The sequence below is a fragment of the Cucumis sativus genome, unplaced genomic scaffold, assembly GCF_000004075.3.
Source record: "Cucumis sativus cultivar 9930 unplaced genomic scaffold, Cucumber_9930_V3 scaffold114, whole genome shotgun sequence".
In the NCBI taxonomy this organism is placed as follows: domain Eukaryota; kingdom Viridiplantae; phylum Streptophyta; class Magnoliopsida; order Cucurbitales; family Cucurbitaceae; genus Cucumis; species Cucumis sativus.
This window is the reverse complement of record NW_022279520.1, coordinates 114,733-127,599: the sequence shown is the minus strand read 5'-3', so window position 1 is coordinate 127,599 and position 12,867 is coordinate 114,733. Positions and strand designations below refer to the sequence as shown.

General features: G+C 35.5%; 1 protein-coding gene across 1 annotated transcript; it reads right to left on the bottom strand.

Moving 5' to 3' along the window:
- Positions 1 to 4,498: 4,498 nt before the first annotated feature.
- On the bottom strand, positions 4,499 to 8,307 carry LOC116405522 (probable GTP diphosphokinase RSH2, chloroplastic). The gene is made up of 7 exons (XM_031889494.1): positions 8,147 to 8,307; positions 7,076 to 7,933; positions 6,788 to 6,973; positions 5,817 to 6,277; positions 5,544 to 5,702; positions 5,123 to 5,465; positions 4,499 to 5,010 (listed from the first exon to the last, which is right to left on the bottom strand). Exons 2-7 carry the CDS (start codon positions 7,832 to 7,834, stop codon positions 4,717 to 4,719), a joined length of 2,202 nt encoding a protein of 733 aa, XP_031745354.1. The 5' UTR covers positions 7,835 to 7,933; positions 8,147 to 8,307; the 3' UTR covers positions 4,499 to 4,716.
- Between the last annotated feature and the right edge of the window lie 4,560 nt (positions 8,308 to 12,867).

Genomic DNA, 12,867 nt, shown 5'->3' with positions numbered 1-12,867 from the left:
ATTAAATTAGGACAAACAAACAATACTACCGTCCTCCCCAAAGGAGGTACCGTGGAATCAACCAAACTAACAAAACCACATCAACAGTTTACCAAAACTTCTTATTAGAGTAGAACAAAATACAAAATTGACATTATCAAGGTTTGACATGTTAATAGTTAGATAAACATTTGTACTTCAAAAAATGTGTGTGTAATGTTATGATTACAAAGGGAACTATGGGCATATAGTGGTAGTACCACTTTAAATGAATTAATGAGAAATGGGTTTGTTATAGAAGAAAGGAGTGATAAAGAACAAATGCAATGTTCCAAATAAAAAACTTGTGTAACTCTTTTTGTTACTGGGAAAGGACAGAACTGAGTGAAAAAAGCAGAACATGTAACATACAGTAAAGTTATGTATGTGAAGATATTAGGACAAACCAACTAAGAGACTATTGGTCAGTGGGAGGTTCCAATTTGTTTGCTAGCAATTCAAAGCCTTTTTTTCCCTTTTTTTTTTTTTGTCAGGAAAGTAAAGTGCATTGTGAGGTGCCAACAAAACTATTCACACCATCTGAGGGACTCTGCTATAATACACATGACCCTTCTTTCTCTCACTTAAATGCCCTTTTGTTTCTCACTCTTGTGGTTCCCAAACAACTCAACTTTTCACTCATTAACCCCAAAAATTTCCTCATTTACAGTTTTTGGGTTTGGTCACACCTGTTTCCATATCAGTCACTCTCTCATACATACACTTTTGGACTCCATTTTCTTCTGCCACTATGTGGCTCAGGTTCAGGCTCAACCCCAACCCCTTAACTCCCCCCCCCCCCCTTCCCCCTCCCTCAAGATGCTTTCCTTTCACAACTGACTCACACTTTTTTTTCTTCTTTTTCTTGTTCTAAAGTGGGGTTTGGTTTTTGCAATTCATCAAAAAAGAGATTAAAGTTTGCTTGTTTTGGAAGTTGTCTCTTTCTTTACTTTTTGGTAGTGTCATCTTTGCAGTTTGTAAATCAGATTGGAGTTTCCTTTTCCTTTTCCTTTTCCCATTATTAAATCCATCTCTATATGCTTACTTTCAAAACCCCAACACACATTTGCTTCCATAACTTGTTGATTGGGAATCCCATCATACTCCACATCACTTGGAATTTGATTAATATTTTAGGCATATAAGTCGCAATGACTTTTTTGTTTCTATAAAGTTGAACACCAAAACATAAACACGTGAGTAATACTTGAGTGCATTTTAAGCAACACCAAGCTCTATATATCTCACTTTCATCATACACAAATGTAGAATTAAAATATCTAAAAATGAGTAAAAAGATTTTTTCACATGAAAAATTATGATAGAGCAATTAGTGTAGGATATATAGAGATAAGCACTGCTCGTGATACACCAAGTATATATACAAGACATTGTTTTAAATGTCCGAACTTTTAAAAAACTTTATAAATATAACAAAATATAATCATCCTTTTGTGCGTTGTATTTTGCTATATTTTATAAATAGATTTATTTTGTTATATTTCATATTATTTGATTCAAAAGACGTTTCTCTCTAAATTCTAAATTCTAAGTAAATTCTAGTGAAGTGATAAGAAAAACTATCACATAATTTTGACTGAACAAGGATGGAAAGTTATCACATCTGATGGTATAGTGATTATAAAATAAAGTCCTAAAAGTTAGTCCAAATTAAGTTACTTATGAAAGTTTCTCTCCTAATTTTTTTTTCTTTAATTCAACTTCATATGTTTAATTTGTTTCCTCCAAAATGTTTAAGCCATTGGCAACTTGTTTGAATATATTTCTAGAAATGAGCACCCAAATTATCCACTTTCATACTATTGGAAAATATGTATCCAAATATTCATGGATGCCTTCATTGAATACTTCACAAACATATTCACAAATTTCTCATCAACAAATCCTTCAAAACAAACAAACCCATTTTAGAAACGTTTTTTTTTTCTTAAATCAGAATAATGTTGTAGGCAGCATATAGCATCTAAGTTGGGGATAGTTTTTGGATTATTTGCAAAAACAACAGTCCCTTAGAGTTGTATTCATTTGAGATCATTTAAAGAAAAAAAGTAATAAGAGAAGCAACATTTTAGGAACAAGTTAAGATTAGGAGAGAAAGTATAAATGCATTCATGAGTTTAGGTGAATCAGTGTTATTGTTGACAGCATATCCACTGTCCTTTTAAAATAAGCAACTTTGATTTGATTTGATTTGATGTGTTACCCAAATGCCTGCAATTTTCAACCTAATAGATACTGCTTAACCAAGGCAATAATAATATAAATATTATTGCCAACACCTAAACACAAAGCTGAAACCCATTTTGATTCTGTTGTTTTACCTATGCAATTTGATGAGATCAGTAGCTTTCTCTTTCTCACCCTCAAATTCTGTCGTCTTACCCATGCATTTGAAGACTTATAGTTGAATAAGAAGAAGAAAAAAAAGAACTCTGACAAAGCAATCGGGCAACAAACTTGGATCATGCTTATATATTAACAACTTTGTGAATATGTTTGAATCAACTTCAAATGCTGTGGTGTTTCTAGTACAAGATCCACTATATCCCTTCCTGTCTTCGTAAGCTGCTCTACCATTTGATCATCACTTGTAAATCTCAGCCATCCGGTATGCCACGTATCCTCCATAGTTGATCCCCTTTCCCCACTACGCTATGCTTCTCCACACCCAATCTTTTTATTCCTTCGCCTACACAAATCGCTAGGAACACATCCGACATGTTGGTTTTGTTGGTGCTGGGTAAGTACAAACTGAAGCATCTTGACAAGTCTCTAACTTGGGAAAAGAATTGCCATTTGGATTTGGAGTTCCCACCGAAGCAATGGACTAGAATAGCACAGGGCTTTTTTTGGGTTTGTTTGTTTTGATGTCTGGAATTGCATTATTGTGTCTGTGTCAATCCAAATGCTGCTTGGTGACAAGTTGCAGAGTATGAAACTGAGGTTAAACCCTGTTTTGAGTATTGAAATGGAGAGGGAGAAGATAAGATGTCGAAGGATTGAGAGAAAGAATCATGGAAAATGGAAGAGAAAGAAGGAGAAGACATTGAAGCTGAGGTTTAGAGAGAATTGTGATTTTTGTGAGAGATGAGAATTGGGAAATCGAAACAGAGCTTCTTTCTGAGTTCATGTCATATTGAAAAATGGAGAAGTTTTCTTTTGTTTTTGTCTTGTAGTCTCTTTTGTTCTTTTTTATGATTATCATAAACATGATGTTGAATAATGTTGCCTCTGCTCACACCAAATCCCACGAGTTCAGACCAAAGTAATCCTAGATCGTTGCATTAGATGATTTGACACATTGACTTTAATGCAATCTAAACATCCCACTCTAATATTGCTAATGTGCATCTGAGACCATGGACTTTAATCGATAGCATACGTACACCATCACCATCTCACAAGGCAGACAATCTTGTGTGTTTAGCCATACAAAATAATCAAGTGATACATTAGGAGCATCGAAATGTACATAACTTTACACCACATCTTTACACCATATCATTGTGAGTTCTCTGGAATGTATGATCAGCTCAAATGCACACACAAGAATATGTACTGACCTGCCAAGATCTACACATCAGTAAACCTTTTATTTATTTTTTGAAGATTATTGTTAAAGCTTGGATTTTGGAGGTATATAGTCAGTGTGAAAACTATATGCAAAGTATTGCCATGAATATGAAAGATACCTTACTTCCAAGCCAAAGCAACACTTTTCACAATTGTTGATCATAAATAAAATAGCTCCTTTTTATGTTTCTACTTTTTTGGCTTTTTGGACGGCTACGCCCATCATCTGATAACAGCCTTTCCACATAGATTCCTTCAACCATGCCCACCATTTTCCTCCCTATAAAAATCTCCTGTTTCCCCATCTAGTTTTTGCTAACATCAAGCAGCAACTCCTTTTGTTTTTTTCTTTTGAGAAGACCCAAAATCATGGATAGTAACTACAGCGCTTATGCGAACCAGAACTCGTCTCAGAGACCACTGGCCATTTTTTTGGCTCTTGCTTCTGCAGTGGTGCTTTCACCATTAAGATCCTATGAAACCAGTTGGAGCTCTGGATTTGTTGTTCCACTAGTTCTTTTGGGGCTTATAGTTGCCATTAAGACATCATCATCTTGCTCATCCACATCCAGAGATTCTGCAATTCTCCCTTCAGATCATCCTTCATGGGTTCTTAAAATTGGGAGCTCCTCTTGGGGACTTGCAGGGATCTTAATGATGTTAATTCTTGGGCTTTCTTGGCAAAGTTCTGTTCAAGAATTCCTCTGGAGATGAGAACCAAAACCCACTTGAATTTTTAATTTTGTTTGACTTATAAACTTGTATTGTTGCCACCTGATATGGATTAGAAATCTAAAATGCATTGATCTCGGCTTGAATATATGATAAGCATGAAATTTACTCTTCATTTGAAACTAATGAATTTTCTTTGAAAGAGTGCAGCTTTAGCCTTGAAATCTTTAAAAGCCAAACTAAAATTATATAAACATAGCAAATGCTAATAATCAGTACATCAAGTAGTAATCTAAAGCATATATCACAGCAGTTGAAACCCAGTTACATTGAATGCATACCAGATATGTACAAATATTTATAATTATCTACAAGAGAATCTGATCCACAATTTGAGCATGTGTAATCATAGCATAGGAGCAATGAAGCTTGTCAGCTCTTCCAACCAGCAGGCTGTGGAGTTGCTACAGTAAAGCCTCCCTCGTACATTCGCTGGATTTCTTCCCGGTATTCAACCAACAACTTGTCGGGTATTGGTGGGGTCAATTCCACCACATCACCCATCTTCAGTTTGCACTTCGGGTCACTCACAGGTTCATGGTTCAGTCTTGGTCTCAACTCTTCCTTCATCGGGAACCTATAATGAGCCCATCTTGTGCTTCCTCTTCCTGCCCTTTCTAAAAGATCCATCATCGTCGCGTCAGCTGGGAATTCCTGGACCGACATCTGGTGATAACCAAAACAAAGCGGTTTCCAATCGTTAAAAGTTGTACTTTTGCACCAAAGACAGATAACAAACTTAACAGAAACAACTATAAATAAAATAATAATTGTAGACCTTTTCGTTTTCAATCATTATGACAAACAGGGGTCCATCCTGAAAGTAGCGAGGTTTGTAAGAGTAGGAGCAATCAGATGAGTGAAAAGGGAACTTGCAGGGTGGTCTGACAGAACCAATAGAAGGTCGATCTTTGTTCATGGTTTCACAATGCCAGGTGAGAACCCATCTAGCCCATTCAACCATCTGAAGCACAAACGAAGAGTGCTTAGAATCACCTTCCTTGTATCTCCAATGAGCTGCAAACCCAAACTCGGCTTGCAAGTGCATCTCCTTGGTTCGAATCTGAACTTCAAGTGGGACATCACCTTCACCCCTTACTACTGTGTGTATAGATTGATACCTGAATTCCAGCAACTACTATAAGAGAAAGAAATGTAGAGTATGTATGAAGCCCTTAACACTGCTTTTAGATGAATACCCGTTCAACTTCGGTTTACTAATGTAGTCCTTGAGCTTTCCCGGTACATTGGGCCATAACTGATGAACGATTCTCAATGCTTCATAGCAGTCCTCTTCATTCTCAACAATGAGTCTCAACCCATGAATATCGTGGATTTCATTCACAGTCAAATTCTTCCTACAAAACAAATTAAAATTGAACTGAAAAACAATATCCTGAACACAAGCTGAAGAAAATAATAGTCTGCAGAGATGAAGAGAAAATGAGAGAGATGAATGGCTGAAGGCATACTTCAACATTTTGCGGTGAATGCTGTAGACACTTTTGTGCCGCCCAGTAACGACATGGTAAGAGATTCCTTTATCTTTAAGAGCTCGCTCTAATTTTTGAGTTGCAGAGAATATAATTGCTTCATCATATAAACCCAACAGCTTGGAGGACAAATCTTCGTGCTGTTCCAAGTTAAGATGCTTAAAACACATGTTTTCTAGTTGTTCCTTCCAAGTGTAGATTCCAAGACGATTAGCCAAAGGAACAAAAATCTCCATAGTCTCCTTTGCAAACCTCTGCTGCTTGATTGGTGGTAATGCATCTAAAGTCATCATATTGTGTAGACGGTCTGCTAACTTTACGAGAACAGCCCTTGCATCAGCCATAGCAAGGAACATGGTGTGCAAGCGGTCTGCCTCAACTGTTCTCTCGGCTGTATCATGTTCTCGAGCAAGCTTGCTTAAATGACTTAGCTTCGACACCTAAAACAAAGGTAAAAATAAAAAACAAAAAAGTGCTAGATTAGGATCTCATTCCTCATCCGATAATATTTTCTTTTCCTTTCTTTTCTTTTCTTTTTCGCTTTCTTTCCTTTTCGGGAGCGGGTGGAAGTGGAACCATTCAGATCTCTAATTCCAGAAAGAGATGAGTGTTATCTGATATGAGTTGTGAAGTTGTTGGTTATCTTCAGTGATTTCTGTTTAGAGGGGTTGTAACTAATTGGATTATTCTAAATACACATTCACTGATGAGAAATAATGTCTCTCTTTCACCAATCAGTGAAAAATATAGTAAGAATGTATAGAAAAATGAAATATGCAGAAGAGTTTTCTTATCCAAAAACCTCTAGTGTGCACGTTAAATTTACCCCAAATTTAAGACCGGTGCAATTTTCTTCTTCAAAAGAAAACATAATAAGTTTTTCCATTATGATTCTATGCCTAAGCCATCTATTTGATGACAAAGAAAGTGTGGATGGTGCAGCATCTTACCCCTTCGACCAAATCAGCAACCTCAGCTCCAAAAGTTCCCAATATGTAGTCATGAGTCACAAAAGAATCATCAATTGTGTCGTGCAAAAGCCCTGCAGCAACTACTGTAGAATTCGCACCAACAAGCGCAAGCATCACTGCTGTTTCCACACAATGTTCCAAGTAAGGATCACCACTTGCACGCAACTACAGAAGAACAAGAAACGCCAAAAAAAGGAAATTTCTTAATGAATATTGTTAGTACTGAACGCAAATCGCAACACTGTTAATATCAATAGATAACATTACCTGTCCCCTATGTGCTTTCTCGGCCTCAAAAAAGGCCTTAACCACAAACTCATCACAAAAGATTTTGTGCTTCGATTGTGCACTTAGAAGCAAATCCTTCGCATATGACTCAGAGTTACCTTCCGTAATGTTGTCCTCCATATTGAAAGTCAGTTCATCTCCAAACAAAGCAGAAGAGCCCACATCTAATCCATCACTAGACACCTCCAATCTCGGGGAATCATAATCCACACACGACCCCAATGCATTCCTCACAAACCCACTAAACAACCTGTTGGTACCTCCTCGTCCATGAAAACTACCATCCCCGCTCCTCTCCCTTACAGTCCACAGTGGAGGGGTTCTCGCCGCCGACCCAAAGCCACAACTACCACAGGAAACCGGACCCTGGAACACAGATACCGGGCTCTGATCCCGATTGAAAAACGAGCCAATGAATTTATTTGGGGAATAACGGAATGAGGAACTTAATTCTTTAAGCTCATCCCCTTTATCATGCCTAAAAGAACCCAATTCATCTCCACCACTGGAAATGCTCGCGGACGAGGAGGAGAGCCTGGGCGCAGTTGAGGAGAAGAGACTGGACAAGCCACCGACCATGGGTTTTTGGGATGAAGCGGCGGTGGAAGAGGCCAAGGAGGAGGACCGAGAAGTAAATTCTAAATCACATGAAGCATGAGTGTTGATCTGGCAAGGGTGGGGCGAGGAACAAATAGTACTGGGTGGGCTGGTATAGAAAGCTATAGTGGGTACAGCCATGGCCTTTGAACACAAATTCCAGTAAACAAGAAGCAATGGTAAAGCAGATTAGGGGAATTGTTGAGGTAGTAAAAGGATGCGAGAGACGGCAAGCTTTTTCTGTAGACAATCAAATGAAGTTAGCTTAAAAATACAAAATTCAATAAAAAGAAAAGAAGCAAAAAAGGAAAGAATGAATGAAAAAATTGAAGGTGAAGTAGGGAGAAATAGAAAGAAGAAACAAAGGAATTGAAAGAGAGAAAGAGATGTAAAAGAGGAAAATGCATAAACCTAATTTAGAAGGAGAAAGGTGAAGGGTGTGAGTGAGATTACCTTAGATTAGATTGTGGATTGGAGAAGAAGAAAACACAGCGGGGGGTGGGAGTTGGTTCTGTGAATTTCTAGTAATCTCTCCTCTCCTCTCCTTTCCTTTCCTTTCCTTTCCTTTCCTCTCCTCTCCTCTCCTCTCTGTGTTTAGAAATTAGAAGTTAGAAATTTGGGTCCGTGGAAGTGAAGTGAAAATTACTACACTACCCTTTTTGAAAATTATATGAATGGAATTAAAGGGAAGAAAGGACAGCTCCTATCCTATTATTCCCAATAAACAAACCCTAAGTTCTACCAATTCCCAATTCCCAATTCCCTCATCAAATTCTGGTGTGTATTATATTATTTACAGTTCCATAGAGAGTGGTGTGGTCACCTCTCGTTCATAATAAAATTAAGTTCGACCATTTTCAAACTCTTTTGTTTCCACATCACACCCAACCATCCAACTTTCCTATTATACTTTCCCATTTTCATATTTGATTTCACCTATCCAACCTATTATTATTTCATATATCATTTCACCTATTTGTTTTTATGTGGGTATTTTTCTAATGTCCAAACCTATTTAAATGCTCATCCTCTCGTCCATAACAAAAAGGAAAAAATGAAGTACATAACCACCAAATTCTACAACCATATAAATCTTCGTCATCACATTTAGGGGCCCTTTGAGTGGGTTAATATTAGAGTGAGGTGGAATGGCTTGTTATAACTCAGCATGTGTTTGGACCATAGTTTAACATAATTAAGAATTAGAGTTATCTAACTCTCTCTCTTGCACTCTTCAACTCCTAACATAATTGAGAATTTTTTTTTCATTTAATCCTAAATCACATTTAAACATAAAGCTCTATCTCTAAATTGATAATTGACGACTATATCACATATACTTGTCAGTTTCTCTCTCCTCACAAATCTGAATGATTCAAATCATTGTTATAAGTTTATTTCATACGAGTTAGCAGAAGAACCTAATGAACCTAAAGATCATGGACCTCAATGATCCAAGATTAACTAGCTAAACTATTATTGACCGAGCTAATCAATATTTGTTAACTAAGGAGCCATTAAGTCTCATAGTTGCACTCCTCTCATTGTAAATATATTTGTGTCCATTTGGTATAACCATAATTAGTAAGTTAATCCATCACATGTTGTTTGTAATCTTGGTTGGGTCAAAATTATCACTTTACCCAAGATTACATCTTGTTCCTTAATTCTCATTGATTCATTATTGAACAATTGGTTTAAGGTCAAACATATAAACCAAATTTCTCTCTGGCTAATGAGAGGATGAGACCTCTTGTTTGAGACTTGGATTCAGTCCTTAGTAGAACAACTTGTCTACTAACACTATGATAGGAAAAAGTGAATTTTATCTTGCACCTTATGTCCCTAACTATCCACTAGGTCTTATCCCTTAAATGGGAGGTCTATTGGACCAACGCTGATGAGCGCTGCCCCCATCTATGCAAATCTAAGGATAATCTTGTGTAAATAGAAGTTCATAGTTAGCTTATGATTAAAATTAAGTTACCCTAGGTTAATTATCAATAAACGAAATAGTCAGTGTTATAATGTAAAAGAGACTATTCCATGGTTCCAGTCTTATGTAAACTTTTTACATAGGATGCCCCTATTTTTATGTCTCCACATGAACAATTTAGGATCACATCGTTTGTACTAACTACAAAGCAGGTCATACCCATAGTTTTTCGAGAATAAGGTGTCCAACTTTATTCGTATACTATAGACCGCTTAGGCTATATACTCGAACTTGATCCATGTTTATGTCTCTACATAAATTTCAAATTTACTCATATAGTTTCGGAACCTTAGTTTATTGGATTCAAGATTATAATAGTCAATTTCATTAATAATTTTTCAATAACAATTTTATCGAATAGAATATAACTTTAAATTACAAACTATGAGTTTTAGAAATTAAATTAAGTTCAACCACATCATCACAATAAAATTTAGCTCAAGCCCATCATGAAAATTATAAATGGATTGGATCAAGCAATTAAAATTGCTTAAACTGCCCAGTTCAAGCCCATGACATAAGTTTGGGGGTAATTGTAATTCATGGCTATTTTTAGGAATAATAATTAAGGATATAGCAACATTTTAAAAAATTTGCAAATATAGCAAAATTATTGATAGACTTGTATCGATGATAGATTTGTATGGTTATCGGTAATAGACCAATATTTACAACATGATCTATCAGTGATAGATTTCTATTATTGATAGAATTTAACAAATTTTGCTATATTTGCAAATTTTTAAATGTTGCTATATACTTAATTATTTTGAATCTAATTGCTAAATTTGCAATTATCCCTAATTTTGGATCAAAAGAAAAATTGGGCTCAAGCCTATGTAATGCCTATGGAAATATTTATAAATAGAGACCTTACCCCATCATTTTATGGAGAAGAAGGGAAGAAAAATTGATAACAAAGAGTTGAAACTCACCTCTAAAGCTCGCAAGACGTTAAAGTTCTATCGATCATAAGATTATCACCTTCTGAAAAATTGAAAACTTGGAAAGCTAAACACTTTCCTTGAATTTCAAAAGCTTAAAGCTCAAACTGATCAAGAATTCACTATCTCTTGAAGACTGAAGAGTTAGAAGTTTTAACCTTTAAATTACATTTAAGAGAAAACATCACATGGTTAAATATTAGAAATTATATTTATTGTACCATATATTGTACTCAATATAAAACTTCCACGAATGAATTTTTTTGGAAATCTCACGTGAACAACATGACATATTATAACTCAAATTAAAATAATCTACATCTCAAACACAAATTATTATAATTCAACTATAATACACATGAGATACAACAATACCAACTTAATGCCCTAAACACACTTGAAGGGTCTAAACTTTTTCACTTTGAGATACGTTGTTCCATGTGTCATCATCTTAGTTTTTCGTGAACTTGGACATATTTGTACACCTTAGATCTTGCTTTGGAAAATATTTAACAATATTAAAAAACCATTAAAAGTCACCTAATTGTAAATAAAATACAAAATTTGAAAGATATTTATCACATAAATAAAAATTAGAATACGTTACTTTTCAAAATGCCAATAATGGGAGAATGATGTCCCCTTTTTTCTTGGTTGGATTTGAGCTAGTTGAGGCACTTGCGCCTTCAAATGGCAATATCTTAAAGCTTTTGAAATTAGAGTTAAAACTCCTTTATCATTTGAAATTTATTTTGTGTCAATGAAATTCAACCTTTAGGTGATTCTATCCATGATTATACTACTGGTTAAGAAAAGAAGGAAGAAAATGATACATGCATACATGATTATAATAGTAATAAATAATGAGAGTAATTTTGGTGGGTAGTAGATGACAGAAGAGTGAGTTGTAAAATGATTACAATCATGGGCCACCTTCTGGAAGATCCACGAAGAATAGGTTTTCTTCAAAGATTCAGCTTTGGTGTAGGTTGAGAATAACAGGTGTGTGGCCATTAGAGATTACACGCTGTCCACGTGGCAGCAGAAGGACCAGGTGGTAGCGCACCTGAGGGGTCATTGGGTGAGCCCTTGTTCGCACCCTCACTATCATCAGGGGACCGCCACTCGGACCACGTTTTTCCATTCTTTGCTTTTTCTTCCGCTTGGGTGATTCCACCATTGAACACACACCAACACTTATTGCCTTTCCCTTTAGTTATAATAATTTATTTATAAAAACAAATAACCTCCATTATTTAGCTCACTTTTTTCGTAACATAATAACAGATTCCTACCCATATAGTCTAAATAAGAATGAAAATATAGTTGTGTTGTGTTGTGAATTTTAATTTTATTTGGTGCTAAATTCTTTTTCGTAACATGGGAGTTTTACATATATATATATATATATATAGTCAAAATAAGAGTAAGAGATTCCTAAACATCTACCATAAATAAGAATTTGTATCAGGGATTAGAATCTGTGTGTGCATATGCATAGGCGTGTCGTTGGAGTTTGGTTGTTATAAGTTCGTCGGTGGAATCATTAGAGGTGGTGGTCGGAAATTGCGAATCGGCTGTGGGAAGTTCATTAGTAAAGTCATCGAAGGTGGTGATTGAAGATTGGTTAGCAACGATCATTATTCTCAGACCTCAAAATGAGATTATCTCGTGGAATCGAGTGAGTAGTGAATTTGATAAAAGCTTACGGGGTGAAAAAGAGTTTGGACGAAAAATGTGGTTGAGAAGAATTTCCATAAAATTCTTAAACATCCAATACCGAAAAAAACTTATCAAAACCTCTTTATTTAAAGAGATTTTGATGCAAGTTAGAATGCACAACAAATTGACACTTAACTTGCACTTTGATTAATGGGATAAGTGACTTAAAGTGAGCCTTACACACTAAACATAAGCAAAAAGCTTATTTACATTAACACTTAGGGTGGAAAAAACCCACTGAGTTTGCAGGTTAAAAAATTCCACTCACCGTTACTCAAACAATTTGACTATTTCACTTCAAAACTAAAAATCCAAAATAATATTCATTATTTCAAAATTAATTAATATAAAATCAATATTTAATTAAACAATTTAATAATTAATATTAAATTTACTACTCCCAAACAATTTAATTAATATTCATTAATATAATGTTCAAGACCCGAACACCCTTACTACGATCCTAAAAAGTAGGTAAGAGTGAATTTCGTCTTGCAACCAATGCTTCCAAC

Excerpts from the sequence above, each read along its gene's own strand:
- LOC116405522 (XM_031889494.1), bottom strand. The coding sequence starts at position 7,834 with ATGGCTGTACCCACTATAGCTTTCTATACCAGCCCACCCAGTACTATT. Across the intron at positions 6,278-6,787 it reads TTGCTGATTTGGTCGAAGGG|GTGTCGAAGCTAAGTCATTT; the intron begins GTAAGATGCTGC and ends CCTTTGTTTTAG. Across the intron at positions 5,703-5,816 it reads ATTCACCGCAAAATGTTGAA|GAAGAATTTGACTGTGAATG; the intron begins GTATGCCTTCAG and ends TTTGTTTTGTAG.